This window comes from Bufo bufo, chromosome 2 (genome assembly GCF_905171765.1).
Source record: "Bufo bufo chromosome 2, aBufBuf1.1, whole genome shotgun sequence".
NCBI classification, from domain to species: Eukaryota; Metazoa; Chordata; class Amphibia; order Anura; family Bufonidae; genus Bufo; species Bufo bufo.
The window spans coordinates 420,392,192-420,410,284 of record NC_053390.1 but is presented as its reverse complement, the minus strand read 5'-3'; the positions used below and the strand labels follow the sequence as shown (position 1 = coordinate 420,410,284).

General features: G+C 40.8%; 1 protein-coding gene across 3 annotated transcripts in view; it reads right to left on the bottom strand.

Annotated features, from left to right (window-relative positions):
* Positions 1–18,093, bottom strand: part of PAX5 (paired box 5) — a 264,529-nt gene that overhangs the window by 77,495 nt on the left and 168,941 nt on the right. For all 3 annotated transcript variants that reach the window (XM_040417363.1, XM_040417364.1, XM_040417365.1), the window contains exon 8: positions 15,475–15,604. In XM_040417363.1, coding sequence (XP_040273297.1) covers positions 15,475–15,604 — 130 coding nt within the window. The remainder of the gene's footprint in view (positions 1–15,474; positions 15,605–18,093) is intronic.

Sequence of the window (18,093 nt, the reverse complement as noted above, 5' to 3'; positions counted from 1 at the left end):
AAACCATCAATGTCAGATAGGTGTGTCCCACCTCTGGGACCTTCTATCTCCAGAACGGGACTGCCACTGGACTATTTTTGAAATTCCCATAGTGGTGAATGGAGATTACGCAGCGTGAATGCAGCCACCACTTTATTCACTGTTATGGAACTACTAGAACTAGCCGAGCCAGCACGCTGCTATTTTTGGAACTCCATAGAGGTGAATAGAGGGTGGCCGCACATGCACAGATGCTCTCTTTTTACTTTCAAGGGTCGGGTCTAGATATAGGAACGGGTCCCAGTGGTGGGACTGGCACCTATCTGCCATTGATAGCATATCCTAGCAATATGCCTTCAATGTCTGAGATGTGTCAACCCCTTTAAATCACTTGAACAAGTTGTCCTATTTAAAGGCGGCATAGTATGAGGAGAGGTCTACTGCACTATTAGCCCACGTGGCACAACATAATATAGCAACCTTCGGCTAGTAGCACCAAAGCATACAGTGGACTACATGTACACATGGCAACTTGTAAGGGGATGAGAAGGAAGCAATGAGAGGATGTGTCTAATCAAAGGGTTAGTCTTATGTCAACAAATCTTTACTGTGTGCCTATTAGAGTACAGAATGTCATAGAAGGGCTCTTTGTAGCCCTCTATGGCCCAGGGTAGAGTGCCACTAACAAAAAGCAACTCTGCTGGACCAGGTCCTATGTATTACATAATCCAGCAATTGCAGGTTATTATTTCTGGAGTAGGAACCACAGCCATGAGTAGATCCCCACCTGGTTGATTTGAAACAGAAATTGTAGAGATGAGAAAGCCCCTTTAAATTTAAAAATTTCTTTTACTTTTAAAAAATACAGTTATATGCGATCCACCTAAACTTCATTTATTGTTTTGCTTTATTTTCTTGCTGCCGAGGTTGTCAATCATTTGTATTATACGATACATACAAGGAAAGACATGGAAAATGTTGAAAGGGATATAGAGTTATAAGCAAAGGAGATTGATCACAAGTCAGAAAAAGTACTACGACTTGTAAGTAGCTATAGATTACAAAAGAAATAAAAAGTACCTAATACTCGAATGGATAAAATAGATAGCAGTCAAATTGGGGAGAAATAGCCTGAGAGAAAAGCAAATAGATAATATAAATTGTTAATAACTCCCCCCGGACTGAAGGCTTCTTTCTGTTTTGGGTTTTCTTGAAATTTCCTTGGAGTATCTTGCTTTGAAAATGTTGGATCAAATCCTTTTATCCCAGAGGAGTGCAGTAATTTTCTTCATTAAATTCTTTAATTGAATATCTATGCAGTTCATTCTGCACACCTTTGTCACATCTATCTCTTAACTTTATATGAAGCTACCACTATTTTTTATGAATGACAGTCTGTAATAAAGGTGAACGCACCAGCAAATAAGTATCATCATGAGCACATTGCATGGGATCAATTACCCACACTTAAATGGCAGTTGGTAATGGCATTATATAAAGGAGCCCTTTATCTCATTTTTCCCATTCTTAGTGGTCTACGACCTAAAAATAAGCCATTCATTTTTAAATTCAAGAAGTCCCTTTTAATATTCAGATCATTTTCAATATAATCAGGGGTTGATTATTGTTAAGGCAAATGGAGCAATGGCTCTGGGCCCCCACCAGCTGCTTGCCACCACAGACCACCACTATTTAAAAAAACATTTAAATTAGTAAGCAGCGCTACTATAAAACAACTGCAGGGTTATTTCTAAAACAGTTTTTCTAAATGCTGTCATACCAGACAGAAAATAAAAAATGTGCCTAAAATAAAAAAATAATAGGCTTTACTAACATGGTTAATGCCCAAACTGGGCACTTCCTCAGGTACACTAACAGTTTATTAAATGAGTTTTGAATGTTACCTTTATCAACCTCGCCCTCATCATTCACTATAACAGGGGTCCCAAGCAGTCAGCTTAGACAGACAAAACGTGCGTCAGGAGTGGTGGGTCAGCCTTGCTGCAGTATTTCTGATGTAGGGACTTGCCTGTATTACATTTGCTGATATGTATGCTCTGCATGTGGGCTCACCTTCTATGTGGCTTAATCAATTTTTAAACATGAATTGTCAATAAATATGGTGGTTTTACACAAGTTATACTGAATCTTTCCCATAAAACTATACTGTATATAAATTTGCTCTTCCTGCTCTATAAAATGTGGCCCACAGATTGCTTTGCATTTTCATGGTGACAATGGTGACAGGTTCCCTTTCTGCTTAACAAGTATGATCTATAAAACAGTATATGATAAATATATCATTAATATCATAAATAGATGGATATATCAAAAATATTATAGATATCATATAGATACCATAAAACATTTCAATAATTTCACATTGATCAGAAAACTTTTTGACTATAGATAGCTTCTAATGGCTTTTGGCCCTTTTTTTTATCAACCACTGCAGGGGGGAGGGGGGGATAATTAAAGCTAGTGCAAAGGAAATGTCCACAAATGTCAACTCATAAGGTTTTTCCCTTTCATTTTAAATCATAACAGGAAAAAAGCGGGCGGGAAGCAGCCAACGTGACAATGACACTTCTTCTGCGCATCTTCACGACCACGAGGATGTATAAAAATATATTTTTATTTCTAAAATATGACAATGCATTTCGGAGTATCAGAGCTCCTTTTTCAAATCTGTAACACCCCGCTCACTCATACTCCGGCCCAGCATTACATACTTGAAAAAGGAGCTCTGACGCTCAGAAACATGTTGTCATCTTTTATAAATAAAAAATATTTTTATACATCCTCGTGGTCGTGAAGTTGCGCCGAAGAAGTGTCATTGTCACGTGGGCTGCTTCCCGCCCTCTTTTTTTCCTGTTATGATTGATTCACACTCCTCCTCAGGGCCGGCAACCCCTTAAAATGAGGATTGAACGACACCGGCAGCACTGACCTTTTGTCTATACCTTGCTTACACTAGTGTTGTGCCTATGCTTGCACTAGTGTTGTGCCTGTGCTTGCACAACAATACAAGGTAAGCCTAATCATCAAAATCGACATCTCTCAATCTATACCTACTACGCTATGAGCGCCTTTCCCTTTCTTCTTGCCCTATTTTGCTTTCATTTTAAATGGATGAAATCTGTATTGTCACATAGAGAATGAATGTTAATGCATATTGTGGATCAATGTATTTTTTTCATCACAAAGTTCTGAAATTTACAGCTGTGACTACATTAAATTTTAGAAAATCTAGCCCAAAGAATATTTTATAAATATACCTAGCGGTGTCATACTTGATGTGTTACTGAGAAATCATTCACTAAGATTATTTTTTAAATAATTCATTTTTATCACAGTTTTAAGAAAAACAGAAACAGAAATTACCATGTTTTGGACTCTACAGTCAACGTCAAGGTCTAGTCCTACATTACTCAGTGTAAAAGGTTTAAAGGTGTCTTTAGACATAAGCAGAAAATGTCATCTTGCTTAGGTGCAGGATTCTCACACCTCAGTGGTATATCTCATTAGCATAATTGCAATGCAATTTCCATAATTATTCTAGCATGTTTTCTGCATGCATATGATTTCAGTGAGTCTTTATCTTAATTAACATGTGCATGTCTTCATTGGACTACTACTGTCAAAATGTGGCAGGAAAGTGATTGTAGGTTGTGCTAGAGGTCATTTGATCAAGTAATTTTTTGTTTCACACATGGAAACTTCACGTAAGCTTCCTATAATAAGGTATAATTGCTGCAGGTCTATTGTGTAATTATGTGTTTTCAACACCATCACAATAAAGCAAAAAGTGCATTTCCTGAAGAAGAAACATGTAACACTACTCAATTAACAAAACATTCAAGGCAAGGCCAATGGATTGTGTTGGCCTGAGAGGGCCACAGGAATCCATATTAATCCAGAAATGATTTACCAAAAGTAGGAGATTAGACTATGATGAAAAAGACTTGCTTCATAAGAAAACATTTCCATTATTTAGAAAGATTAGGCATTCAGAAAGGCCAATGGACCAAGATGGTCAGCTCTAGAAGCAAGATGTGATGGAAGAGGACTGTTTTTGCATTTGCCATGTAGCTCTTTTCCATAAGGAATAAAACCTCTAGATGCTAAATGTGAGGGAAGAGGACTGTCTTTGCATTTGCCATATTATTCTACAAGGAATACACCTCTAGAAGCAAGATGTGAGGGAAGAGGACTATCTTTGCATTTGCTATCTACGGTAGTTCTCCTCCACTGTACAAGGAACAAAACCTCTAGATGCAAGATGTGGAGGAAGAGGACTGTCTTTTCATTTGCCATCTAGTTCCCCATTATAAGGAATAAAACCTCTAGTAGCAGGATGTGAGGGAAGAGGACTTTCTTTGCATTTGCCATCCAGTTCTCCTCTACAAGGAATAAAACCTCTAGAAGCAAGATGTTAGGGAAGAGGACTGTTTTTACATTTGCCCTCTAGTTCCCTTCTACAAGGAATAAAACGTATATAAGCAAAATGTGAGGGAAGAGGACTGTCTGTGCATTTGCATCTAGTTCTCCTCTACAAGGACTAAAACCTCTAGAAGCAAGATGTGAGGGAAGAGGACTTCCTTTGCATTTGCCATCTAGTTCCCCTCTACAAGGAATAAAACCTCTAGAAGCAAGATGTTAGGGAAGAGGTCTGTCTTTGCATTTGCCACCTAGTTCTTTTCCACAAGGAATAAAACCTCTAGAAGAAAGATGTGAGGGAAGAGGACTGTTTCTACATTTGCCCTCTAGTTCCCTTCTACAAGGAATAAAACGTATAGAAGCAAAATGTGAGGGAAGAGGACTGTCTGTGCATTTGCATCTAGTTCTCCTCTACAAGGACTAAAACCTCTAGAAGCAATATGTGAGGGAAGAGGACTGTCTTTGCATTTGCCATCTAGTTCCCCTCTACAAGGAATAAAACCTCTAGAAGCAAGATGTGAGGGAAGAGATCTGTCTTTGCATTTGCCATCTAGTTCTCTTCCACAAGGAATAAAACCTCTAGAAGCAAGATGTGAGGGAAGAGGACTGTTTTTACATTTGCCCTCTAGTTCCCTTCTACAAGGAATAAAACGTATAGAAGCAAAATGTGAGGGAAGAGGACTGTCTGTGCATTTGCATCTAGTTCTCCTCTACAAGGACTAAAACCTCTAGAAGCAATATGTGAGGGAAGAGGACTGTCTTTGCATTTGCCATCTAGTTCTCTTCCACAAGGAATAAAACCTCTAGAAGCAAGATGTGAGGGAAGCGGTCGTTTTTTTTATTTGCCCTCTAGTTCCCTTCTACAAGGAATAAAACGTATAGAAGCAAAATGTGAGGGAAGAGGACTGTTTTTGAATTTGCCACATAGTTCCCCTCTACAAGGAATAAAACATCTAGAAGTAAGATCTGAGGGAAGAGGACTATCTTTACATCTGCCATATAGTTCTCCTGTACCAGTAATAAATCTATTGCCTTCTATATAACAATGCTCAACTCAGTTTTCAACGCTAAACATCTGTGACATTCCATTTATTGTCACAGATGGCTTGACTGATAAGCCAAATCATATTTCAAGCATTTTTAAAGGGTCAGACAGATATTTGCCCCTAAAAAAGCACTAGAGAGACAGTTTTGTTCTTTCTTCCAGAAGAGAGCTATTTTGCATATTTGTTCCCCAGGGATCATTGCCCTAAAGACTACCTAACAGTTGCATATCCTCAGGTAGAATCAGTGCTTCCTGAGAGGCATTTGTATCCAACAAAAGACAATTATCAGCATGTAAAGTGCTGTAGGTAATGCTGGCGTCTTATTGGTCTCGGGGACCTCAGACATCTCTGCTCTTGAAAAGTAAATGTCAGTATTTGGGAATCTGCTAATTCACAGTGACTGGGGATATAGTCTACTCGGGTTTGTCAATCTCCTCTCCAGTAGCCCTGTGATAGTGTCAGTTCTTTTCCTACTCTGTCCTCACAACGTGATAAGAAGCAAGCTGAAGTCAGCAAGTTGGGGCTGGAAATGCATCCGCAGGTAATTAATAACAATCAAACATCTTATAAAACTGCTGACTGTGGCTGTAATGAAGTGGGCTCAAGTCATTGCCTTGCAAATAGAGAGCGCGTTTATGAACCGTGGCAGCAAGAGGTTTTTTCTCACTCTCTCTTTTGTAACTTAATATTTAATGTGGTAGAAAAATACAAATAGCGTGCAAGTTCTCCAAAAAATCTAATTTTTACCACTAAGTAGGGGGATACTTAACAGAAAGATGAAGACGTAGACATGCCAAGCAGTTTGTTCTAATGTTTTGCTTGTGCTCAAAACGAATGTAGTATATTTCTCTGTTTAAATGGGTGGGAAAATTTTCAGGGGGGTTGAAAATATTCTTATATTCTTATTGTGTTGTGTATTTTGTAGCCTTCAAAATGTACTATTCTGAGAATGCAGATGTTTTATAATATATATTACAGACACTTGAGGAGATTTATAAATGCCTCAGAATTCTGGTTTAATATGTACCAAAAACTGGTGTCTTTGCACCTATTTATTGTGTGTTTTAAAAAGGTGCATGGCCTATCCTGAAAGGGGTATAACTTAACATTTGCAAACATGTGCCAAAATTGCTCCAAAATATGGAATGAGGCCACGCAATAGTTGGTGCAAAAGTTAGACAAAAGTGTCCAAAGATGCCCTGAATTTATAATAAAGCATGATGCTGGAATACATCTGTAGACCATCTAGACCAGTGGTGGCGAACCTTTGGCACTTAGAGCCCTTTCTGTGGGCACCCACGCCCTGGAAAAAGTCTATGGTGTACCAATATGCATTAGGCTTTTCCTACCATTCATCAGTGCAGCGCGCTATGGACTGCACTGCACTGGGGACAAAACTGAAGCATTTTCTTTCGCTATTGAGATCCTATGACGGATCTTAATAGTGAAATTGAAAACGCTAATGTGAAAGTAGCCTAAATTTATGGTGGAAATATTACACAATATTAGTAAATTTGCAACACTGGATTATACACTAATATACAACCTTTGCCCTAATTCTGATTCACACATTGCATATGTTTTAAAGAATTTTCACCCAAATTTCCAAGCAGAGCAAAGTACCCATCCTCAAACTTTCGCATTGCATCCTTAGGCTTGTTGATACTCAGGGACAAGGGCAGGTCTCATGTTATCTACTTAGGTGATTGATCACAAACTTGGACTCACTTATCATTCAGTTTATTTTAGCGCTGCTTCTTGGGGAGAATATCTCTGAGTATACCCAGCCTAATAGATCCAGTATGAGTGTGCACAGAGGCCATGCAGCTTTGTACTATGGAGCCACATAGCCTCCATGCACAGCCGTATGGGCTTCATGCCAAGTGAATAAGCCCGTCAAGAAGCGTAGACTGTGTGAACAAGAAGTCCGTTTTTTCTTTCATTCCTATCATAGCCTGTGAGTCCGATAGGAATGAAGTGAGAAACTGACAATCTGTGGAATCCTACAAATCTCATCTGGGATCAGATAATCTAAATGCCAAACATCATGGAGGCTGAAAATAAATAAATCAATATGTACGTTTTTTTTATATTTTATGCCTCTTTGAGTAGAGCGTTACAAATGTAATATAGCAGCATTAGCAGCAGTAGCATCTCCTGCTGCCTCATATTTAGCAGACAATGCTGCCACAACAGTATGATTCCATTCTCAAGGCTCATTCACACGACCGTATGAATGGGTCCTCATCCGTTCCGCAATTTTCCAGAACAGGTGAAGACCCCTTAATTTCAATGGGGCCGCAAAAGATGCAGACAGCACACTGTGCAGACAAGAATAGGCATTTCTATAATGGGCCGCCCGTTCTGTATATTGCAGAATGCACACCGGACAAATCTGTGTTTTATGGATCCACAATTTGCGGTCCGCAAAACACGGTGCAGTCATCTGAATGAGCCCTGAAGGAGAGCTACAGTTGCAGGCACCTAGTTGACTATTGATAATATGCAATGTAATGCAACGCAAGTCTTCAATGTACATTATGTCAAAATGTTATTGCGTCCATTTAGATGGGTTCTCCAGGATTTTCATATTGATGGCCTATTCTCAGGATAGGTCATCAATATCAGATCAGCAGAGGTCTGACTCATAGCACCCTCACCGATCAGCTGTTTGAGGAAGCTGCTGTGGCCTCCTCACAGTTTACCATGCACCGTGACATCCATTTGATTGCGGCTGTGCATGGTATCACAGCTCACCACCTTTACTTGAATAGGGATGAGCTGCATCTAGGCCATATGACTGATGTACAGTGATGTCACTGGCCTAGGAAGAGGCCTAAGCACTCATGGAGTTCCATAGCCTCTTCATACAGCTCATCGATGGGGATCGCTGAGGACAAAACACCAGAATCAAAATCCGGAGTGCCCCTTTAAAGAAATACCATTTAATAAACTGGTATTCTGACCAATGAAATGTGCATGCCCCTGCTTTAACAGGACAGAACATAATAAGGGTCCATTCACACGTCCGTGGTGTATTGCGGATCCGCAATACACTTGGCCGGCACCCCCCATAGAACTGCCTATTCTTGTCCGCAATTGCGGACAAGAATAGGACATGTTTTATTTTTTTGCGGAGCCGCGGCCCGGATGTTCGGGGCCAAAGCCATAGTGTGCTCTCCGCATCCCGTTCTGCCCCATTGAGAATGAATGGGTCCGCACCCGTTCCTGATATTGCGGAACGGATGCGGACCCATTTGCGGACGTCTGAAGGGAGCCTAATACTGAACAATCAAATATTCCGTGGGAAAATGACAGCTATTATTTAATTGGTTTCTATGGGTAAATACTTTTTCGCGCAGTGTGCCACATTATTAAACAAGCCTCTGTATTATCCATGGAACTAAAGGAATTATCCATTAATTAAGCCAACTATGTTTAATTACTGTGGACTATCTTGTCAGTATAACTACGCTCTGGAAATTGCTGCTGCTCCCTCTTACCTAAATAAACCAAATTGCCTTTTCAGTCCCAAAGCTACAACATACAACATATTTCATGGACTAATGAATGCTAATATATAGTGCTGAGGATCGTACAGATAGCATTTTAGAGTTAAGCATCACTTTAGTTTATGTCTTGGTTACAGATTAACCTGGAAATGTTGCTCAAGTAGGGCTGCACTGCTAACAGGTATTTACTTATCTCACTTCCATTTCATATGCAGAAAAGAGCAGTAAAAGGGTTTTTCAGGGGTTAGATATGGATGGCCTATCCCCAGGATAGATCAATATTAGATTAGATTGGATTAGATTAATGGGAGTCCAACACCCCCACCCACCATTCAACTATTTTGGGCAACTGCCACTGTCAGAAACTATACAGTTGCAGGAAGCTCTGTCTATTGTTTAGTTTCTGGCTCTAGGGCAGCTTAGCTCCCATTCATGGTTCCATCAACTGCATATTTTATGGTGCCGCTGATTGATCGGGGTCCAGAGTGTCAGATCCCCATCATATTGGACAATGACAAGTCCCCAAAAAAACCTTTAATCATCATTTTAGGATATTGGGTAAATGATAGTAAACATGTCAGCCACAATGCTCACTTAAAAAATACCTGGAGAGATCAACAGAGAAAGGCAAAAAGTCACAAATTCTTATGCTAATTGCTGTATGCACAAAAATCTTTGTACATACAGTGTCACAAGGGTGTCAAGACCTATCGCTGACCCTGTGGTGCCTGGGGTTAGAAGGTCGCAGCAGGTGGCTACTCGCTCGGTTTCAAGAGATCGCTCCATGACCTAATGGTGAGAATAGATTCCGGTCCAGGTTTTCCTGCTTAGGTTTGTAATCCTTTTTGTCCCATTTATAATCTGTAGCTTTTCCTTTTAGCTGTTCTCTGTCAGCCACTATCAGCTACTATATATTCTCCCTTTCTGCTTCCCTTGTTGCCAGATATAGACCTTCCTTCCAGATCTTCTATTCTGACCTCAGGTGGACAACTGTAGCCATTGGAACTGGAGCTGTTGTATCTCCGGTTCACTCCTGTTGTTGTTGTCTCCTTTCGGGGATTGTTGATTGTGTTTGTGTTGTTTATCCTTTCCCTGTTGTTACCCTAAGGGTCAGTGGTGAGGACTAGTGCTCCCACCGCCCTACTCACTACTTAGGGCTTATTTCAGGGTAAGCCAGGGACAAGGCACTAGATCGGCGTACGGGTTAGCAGCCCGTCTAGGGACATCAGGACAGCCAGGTGCCAGTGCTAGGTGAGTTAGGGGTCACCACTCCCTCTCCCTAGTGGAAGGGTACTCCTCTTCCCTCCCCTCTGTGCAGCACGTCTGTAACCTGCCATATCAGACGTGATATACAGCATTTCTAAATGACCCCCAATGGCATCAGTGTCCGTGCCAGCTGTGGGTGGAGATGACAAATACAAATGTTATATATTATTAATATTGCATAGTTAATTTACTAAATGAATAGTTTGTGCTTATCTACTTTTATAGTAATTTAGAAAAGTTTACATATTTTACTTTTATTTTCTATCAATCTAAGGCCGCTCTTTGTAAAAAAAAAAAAATGGGAACTAGGATCTTCTAGCAGCATCACCTTTGCTTTCTTATCTCCCTTAGAATAAGTATCATTGTAATTAATAATACATGAGCCATTTATGAAGACGGGGAGGACAAGCATTAGACACAACAAGAAAAATTCCTGGAGCGGCGATGCATAGTGGACCGCCGGCCTCTTCCTCATTTCCTTCCTGTTATTAATACTGTAATAGACGTTCCAGAGCCGCCAGCCACCTGATGGGAGCATCATGGCATGATGGATCACAGGGCCTGACACTACTAAGCATCAGTTCTTTCAGTGTGTGGTAGTCGCCCTTCAGAGGCAGACCTAATAAGGCTGACCAGTGGCAAGCTTTACAGTGTTTGCTCCGCCTCCCTCCATTTTTGTGTGTCCCGTACCGGGCCTTGTGTGACCTAATCATCTCTGATATTGCCACACTCACAGACTATCTGACACAGGTTGCCACCACCCACTTACCAACATCTAGCTACCATCTGTGAGAAGAACAAGGGTACTGTCACAATTGGCTGTTCCTTGGTGAATATTCTGCATTGAAAAATCTGCAGCAGAAAATTTGCAGCTGCAAATTGTGAGGAATTGGCTGTGGATTTTAGTGTAGTAATGCTGCAGTTTTGCCACCGAATTCACCCTTTTCATAGCTAAGTGTGAAATCCATAGCGTAAATCCACAGCAAGGCAAAGTTGCTTGCAGGCAACCCTAAAAAAAACTAGGACAACCCTCTATTTTAGGCAGCTTTCCCTACATTAACTACGGTAAATGTGGGAGTGCTGCTCCTGCACAGTAGCCTGGGCATCCAGCTGTTCCTGCACAGTGATGGCCAGTTCGACACATGCGATCTACCATCTTAACTGACAAGTCCGGCGAGGCACAGGTAAGTCCTTACCTGTGCCTGTGCGCGAGCCGGTCTGAAATGAAATGCGGTCTCCGGGAGCAGGCAGTTCCGAGAACGGCCCCCGGCGGCTGTTCTCGGAACTGCCTGCTCCCGGAGACCGCATTTCATTTCAGACCGGCTGCATTTTATGGCAGATCACATGTGTTCGCGGGCGAACACTGCGAACTGGCCATCACTATTCCTGCAGTGCAGGTGCTGACTTAAGTCATAGTTATGATTGAATACCTAGTCACCCTGACTTACCCATGCTTTGCACTGGTTCTGGAGAGAGTTTTGAGTAGGACACACACACTAGCCCTAAGATATGTCATCAATATCAGATTGTCAAGGGTCTTACACCCAACGCCCCACCAATCAGCTGTTCTGGAGTAGCTCTGGTACTGGAATAATATAGCTTTGTTCATTGTGTAATGGACGATGGTGGTTACTGCAGCGCTGCTCCCACTGAAGTGATCGACACCAGCTCCTACAAGGAAATCATTTTCTTTTCCCCTTAGTATTCTAGCAGCCATAACAGCTCTATGAAGCCTTGTACTTTGAGATGTCATATCTATAGGCACCATATCTGTTAGTATTTCCATCAGATCACCAAAAATAATGGTTTAGATTAATCACACCCGTTGTTATAATTACGGGGATACTAAATGTGTACATATATTCTATGGATGGCACAACACGCATCTTTACACTTATCTACGAACTAGATTAACCCCAGCCTGTTTTGAGCCTTACTGACCAAGCGTTTTTTCTTCCTTTTTTCATCTTTGCCTTCCAAGAGCTATAACTTTTTAAATTTTTTGTCTATATAGCTGTATGAGGGTTTGTTTTTTGCGGGACAAGTTGTAGTTTTTAATGGCGCCATTTTGGGATACACATAAGCTTCTTATTAACTTTTATTAACTCTTTCTAGGAGGGAGATGGGAAAAACAGCAATATTGTCACTGCGTTTTTACGTTAGAAATTTTACAGCGTTCATTTTTTGGTGTAAATAACATAATATCTTATTCTCTGGGTCAGTACGATTACAGTGATACCAAATACATATAGTTTTTTTTTTACTTTTTCTGCTTTTTTGCAATAAAAAAACCTTTTTTTAAAAGGAAAAACTTTTTTTTTTTTTTTGCATTGCCGCTTCCCAAGAACCATAACTTTTTTATTTTTCTTTCTATGGAGTTGTGTGAGGGCTTGATTTTTGTCGGACGATTTGTAATTTTCATTAGTATCATTTTGAAGTAAATTACCCTTTTTGATCACTTTTTATTAATGGAATTTTTATTTATTTAATAAATGTTTTTTTTCCTTTTTTATACCACTTAATAGGCCCACAAGGGGACTATAACAGACAATATTCAGATTGATTTTAAAATGCAATGCATTATCCTTATAGTGCATTGCATTTTAATGTCAGTGCTATACTGACATTGACCAGCAGGCTGCGCCATAGAGGCACAACCTGCTGGAAACTAATCAAGGCAGGCTTGGGGCCTTCATAAGACCCCAGCCTGCCTTTACACACATCGGCACCCCGCGATCGCATTTACTCCCTATGTCAGTGCTTTACATGCAGCGGGCGCCATTGTACGTGGCATGTAAAGCGTTAAACAGCCCAGATCGGTACTCCTGCCGGTCCAGGATGTTAGAGCAGGACCGCGGCTCAAGGGGGACCGGTGCAGCCCTTAGACTAGACCACCCTAAGGCCCCTTAGTGACCACCGTAAAAAGGCATTAGGGGGGTCACTAAGGGGTTAAGAATGATCCATCCCTTCCATGTGAATAAATGAGTGTTGCAGCCTCTTTGAGCATTATCTCATATTTTATGTGATACAAGAATTTAGAATTTGGATGGAGGGGTCACAATTCAACAAGGCTCCCATTTTATTTTAACATAAGATGTTATATGCCTTATTCTTACCAGTAAGTCTTAAGTCACTATAGGATATGTGTTAACAGAAAACACACCTGCCACTTGGCCTAAAATACATACAGTTAACTTGACAGCAGTCACCTCATCAAGGCAGGATTACAATGACAGATATCACATTTTTATAGATAACAGAGAATCCACCATTTATAATAGATGACATTAAGTCGTATCTAGTGTTGGGTGAGCATGCTCGGCCGAACACTAGTTCGGCTCGAGCATCGCTATGCTCGGAACATCGCGGTGTTCGGCCGAACACCACGTGTCCTCGAGCGCAATTCTCGAGACTCCTCCCCGCACGTTTGTTGGCTGCTACGCTAGGTAAGTACTGCCATTCACTGTAATTCCGTAGCCATGTTGGCTACTGGCATTACAGTGATTGGCTGGACGGAACGCGTCATCGGGTGCTATATAGCACCCGATGACACATGTTCGGCTCAGTCTTAGTCAGGCAGAGCTGTGCTGAAGAAGGGACAGATAGTGTAGGGATTGAAATACTAATATTTTTATTTAGAAAACTTGTTAGAGACCCAAATGTCCTTTTAAGGACTATTGTATCTGGCAGCAATATAATTATTAGCGCAACCTGCGCTAAATTGCGTGGAATTGTTAGAGAGACCCAAAAGTCCTTTTAAGGACTATTGTTGTATCTGGCAGCAATATAATTATTAGTGCAACCTGCGCTAAATTGCGTGGAATTGTTAAAGAGACCCAAAAGTCCTTTTAAGGACTATAGTATCTGGCAGCAATATATATTTTTAGCGCAACCTGCGCTACATAGCTTGCAATTGTTTGGCCGCTGCAGACAGCGACATTATCTGCGCTACATCTCCTGTCTAACGTGTGCACAGCCTAAAACTATCTGTGACATCCAGTGTACTTTTTCCGTAGACAGTGTCCGATGCAGACAGTTACATTACCTGCGCTACATCTCCTGTATAACGTTTGCGTATCCGAAATATCAGTGACATTCAGTCAAATTTCTTTGCTGCTGATGGCAGCGACATTACCTGATATATATCTTCAGTATAACGTTAGCGCATCCGAAATATCAGTGACATTAATTCAGTGTCATTTTTTATTAGCCGTGGGTGACAGCGACATTACTTGCGCTATACCTCCTGTATAACGTTTGCGCATCCTAAATATCAGTGACATTAATTCAGTCTTATGGGGCGAATATTACCATTTACACTGCGTGGCAGGCGGTGTATCCGCAGGGAGGGAGGAGGGGTGGGGGCCGGCATCTGGTGTTGTAATGGCAAAGGGGCCCGATGCAGTCACTGTATTCTATTACACCAGGCACCGCTCACTGTAGTATTAACAGGTAACGTGTAGGCATGGGCACTGTTTTAAACTATAGTGATCCTCTGCAGCATAGAGAAATCCATGTAGTACGGTACTCACTTGAAACTTCGGTAGGCAGGCCGGCCGGGGGGCGGCAGCGTAACGTCACTCACTACGTCACGCGCCTGCTCCGCCTGCTTCATTAACCCCCTGTATTTGGAGTTATTCACTATTTTACACAGGGACACTGTTATGGGGAGAGGATCTGTGGATGACACTGTTATGGGGGGGGGGATCTGTGGATGACACATATATAGCATAAGATGCTGGTGACTTGGATGAAATGAAATCCAGTCTAACAAGATGCTATATATGTGTCATCCACTGATCCCCCCATAGCAGTGTCATCCACAGATCCCCTATAACAGTGTTATCCACATATCCCCCCATAACAGTGCCATCCACAGATCCCCATAACAGTGCCATCCACAGATCCCCATAACAGTGCCATCCACAGATCCCCCATAACAGTGCCATCCACAGATCTCCCATAACAGTGCCATCCACAGATCCCCCATAACAGTGTCATCCACAGATCCCCTATAACAGTGTCATCCAGAGATCACCCATAATAGTGTCATCCACAGACCACCATTAGTTCAAAACCCACCAAAAGCACACCTTTTGGTTCAAAATATTTTTTTTCTTATTGTCCTCCTCTAAAACCTAGGTGCGTCTTATGGGCCGGTGTGTCCTATAGGGCGAAAAATACGGTAATTAGGTGTCAAATGAAAGTTTATTTTAATAAAGTGGACTTACCTGTTACAATAGGATATGATTGGTGTCCAGGAACAGTTCCTCCTAAATCCCCTGAAGATGAACTTGTTAGACTGGATTTCATTTCATCCAAGCCACCAGTTAGAGATGCCATGGTAGAATAATCTGTTGTCTGAAAAACAAAAAAGAAATGCAAACAACTGAATTTATAATAAGACAAAGTTAAACGGATGAAAGGCAAAAGAGTTTATAAATCTAGAAGATCCCAGTAAGACCTGTGACTAAAAAGCATTTCTTATGGCATTTTCTGGAGGAGAATGATTTACGTTACACTTTTCAGCTTATAGAATATTCACTTTCAAACCATAAGATGTAAGTAATATATGGTAAAATATTACGGTGGAAGAAAGATATAAGTCCATGAACCTCAACCAGGGGATTGGTGAGGATGTGAATTAAGGAAAAGGGAGGATTCTACACATTTTCATAAGTGTTAAAGGGGTATTCTGATCTGAGACAATGGGGGCATACCACTAGGAAATACCCCCATTGTCTGATTATCTGATAGGTCCACTACTGGGACCCGCACCTATATCGAGAATGGAGCGGGCAAAGTGGTGGCTGGAGGACCCCAATCCGGCCACCCCCAAGCTCTCTCCCCATAGAAGTGAATGGGAGCGCACCGCGCATGACCAGTCACCACTCCCATTAACTTCTATGGGCCCGACGGACATAGCCAAGACAGGGCTCGGGTATTTTCGCCGGCCCCAGATAAATAAATGGAGGGCGGCTGCACATGCGCGGTGCGCCATCCACCATTTTTGGGATTCCATTTAGGAGATAGGTGGGTCCTGTACCTATCAGACAACCTCTTTATTCTTTAATGTTATTTAAATCTAAGAATTCATCTAAGCCTTTTTGAAAACTATCAACTGTTCCTACCGTGACCACCTGGTGAAGAAGCCTTGTGACCATTGGAGACTAAGCTTTTTCTTCTCCAAATGGAGCAGTGCCCCCGTTCCTTTTGTGGGGATTTTACGTCGAACCGCTTTTCACCATATTTTTTTGTATGGCCCATTTATATATTTATATAGGTTATTCATATCCCTTAAGATTGCTGTTCTCAAGACCAAATAAATTTCATTCTTTAAACCCCTTCAAGACATAGACAATTTTCACCTTCCTGACCAAACCTATTTTTGCAAATCTGACATGTGTCACTTTATGTAGTGATAACTTGGAATGAGTTAACTTATCAAAGCCATTTTGAGATTTTTTTTTTTTGTGATACATTGTAATTTATGTTAGTGATTAATTCAGATGGATATGTTTTACCTTTATTTAGTAAAAAAAAATCAAAACTTTAACAGAAAATTTGGAAAAATTTACTATTTTCTAAATTATAATTTCTCTGCTTTCAAGACAGATAACTATTAATTAACATTCGCCATATGTCTACTTTATGTTGGCATCATTTTGTAAATGTGATTTTATTTTTTAGGACATTGGAAGGCTTAGACTTTTAGAAGGAATTTTTATAATTTTCAAGAACATAAAAAAAATACTTTTTTAAGGACCAATTCAGTTCTGAAGTGACTTTGAGTGGAGAAACCAACCATAAATTTCCATATTTTGTTAGCTACACCCCTCAAATTATTCAAAATCAATTTTAGAAACTTTGTTAACTCCTGAGGTGTCCGATAGGAAATAAAAGGATCTGAATGGAAGTTGGGAGGGCAGATTTTGCTGGAATGGTTTTTGGGTGCCATGTCGCATTTGAAAAGACCGTGAATTACCCCTACAGTGGAAACACTAAAAAATTACCCAATTTTGGAAACTAAAACCCCATTGAATTTTTCAAGGGGTGAAGTAAGTGCTTTGACCCAACAGGTGTTTCGTAAAATTTAGAAACACTTGGCTATGAAAATGAAAAATATGATTTTTTTTAAATAAAATATTGCTTTAGTCCCAGATTTTTCCTTTTTACAACAGGTAACACGAGAAAAAGCACCACACAATATGTTACCCATTTTCTCCTGAATATGAAAATGCCCACTATGTAGTCATTAGCTGCTCTTTGGGAACACTGTAGGGTTCAGAAGAGAAATAGCAGTAGGTGCATTCGAGACTTAGTTTGGTGATTTATACAGCACTGGCCAACAACTGTAGAGGCTCTGAGATAATATAAAAAAGAAACCCCCAAGAAGTGACCCCATCTTAGAAACCACACCCCTCACAGAATTTACCAAGGGGTGCAGTGAGCATTTTGATCATCTCACTGGTGTTTTACAAAAGATAATTCACAGCAGATGGTTTAAAGTGAAAATTGACATTTTTCAACAGATATGCCATTTCAGTGCCCAATATGTGGAGCACAGCGTATGCCACTGTTAAAAGTAATCCCTCTTATCATTATGCTATGCATCCTACATGTGGCCCTAATATTTTTCCTGGACAATAGCAGGGCTCAGAAGTAAAAGAGCACTGTGCACATTTGAGTCCCTATTTGGTGATTTATGCATCTTTTTCTGACAACTGTAGAGGCTCTGGGGTGAAATAATAAATGGAACCCGTGAGAAGTGAACCCATTTTGGAAACGACACCCCTCCCTCAGGGTATTTATTAAGGAGTGAAGTAAGCATTTTGACCCCATAGGTGTTT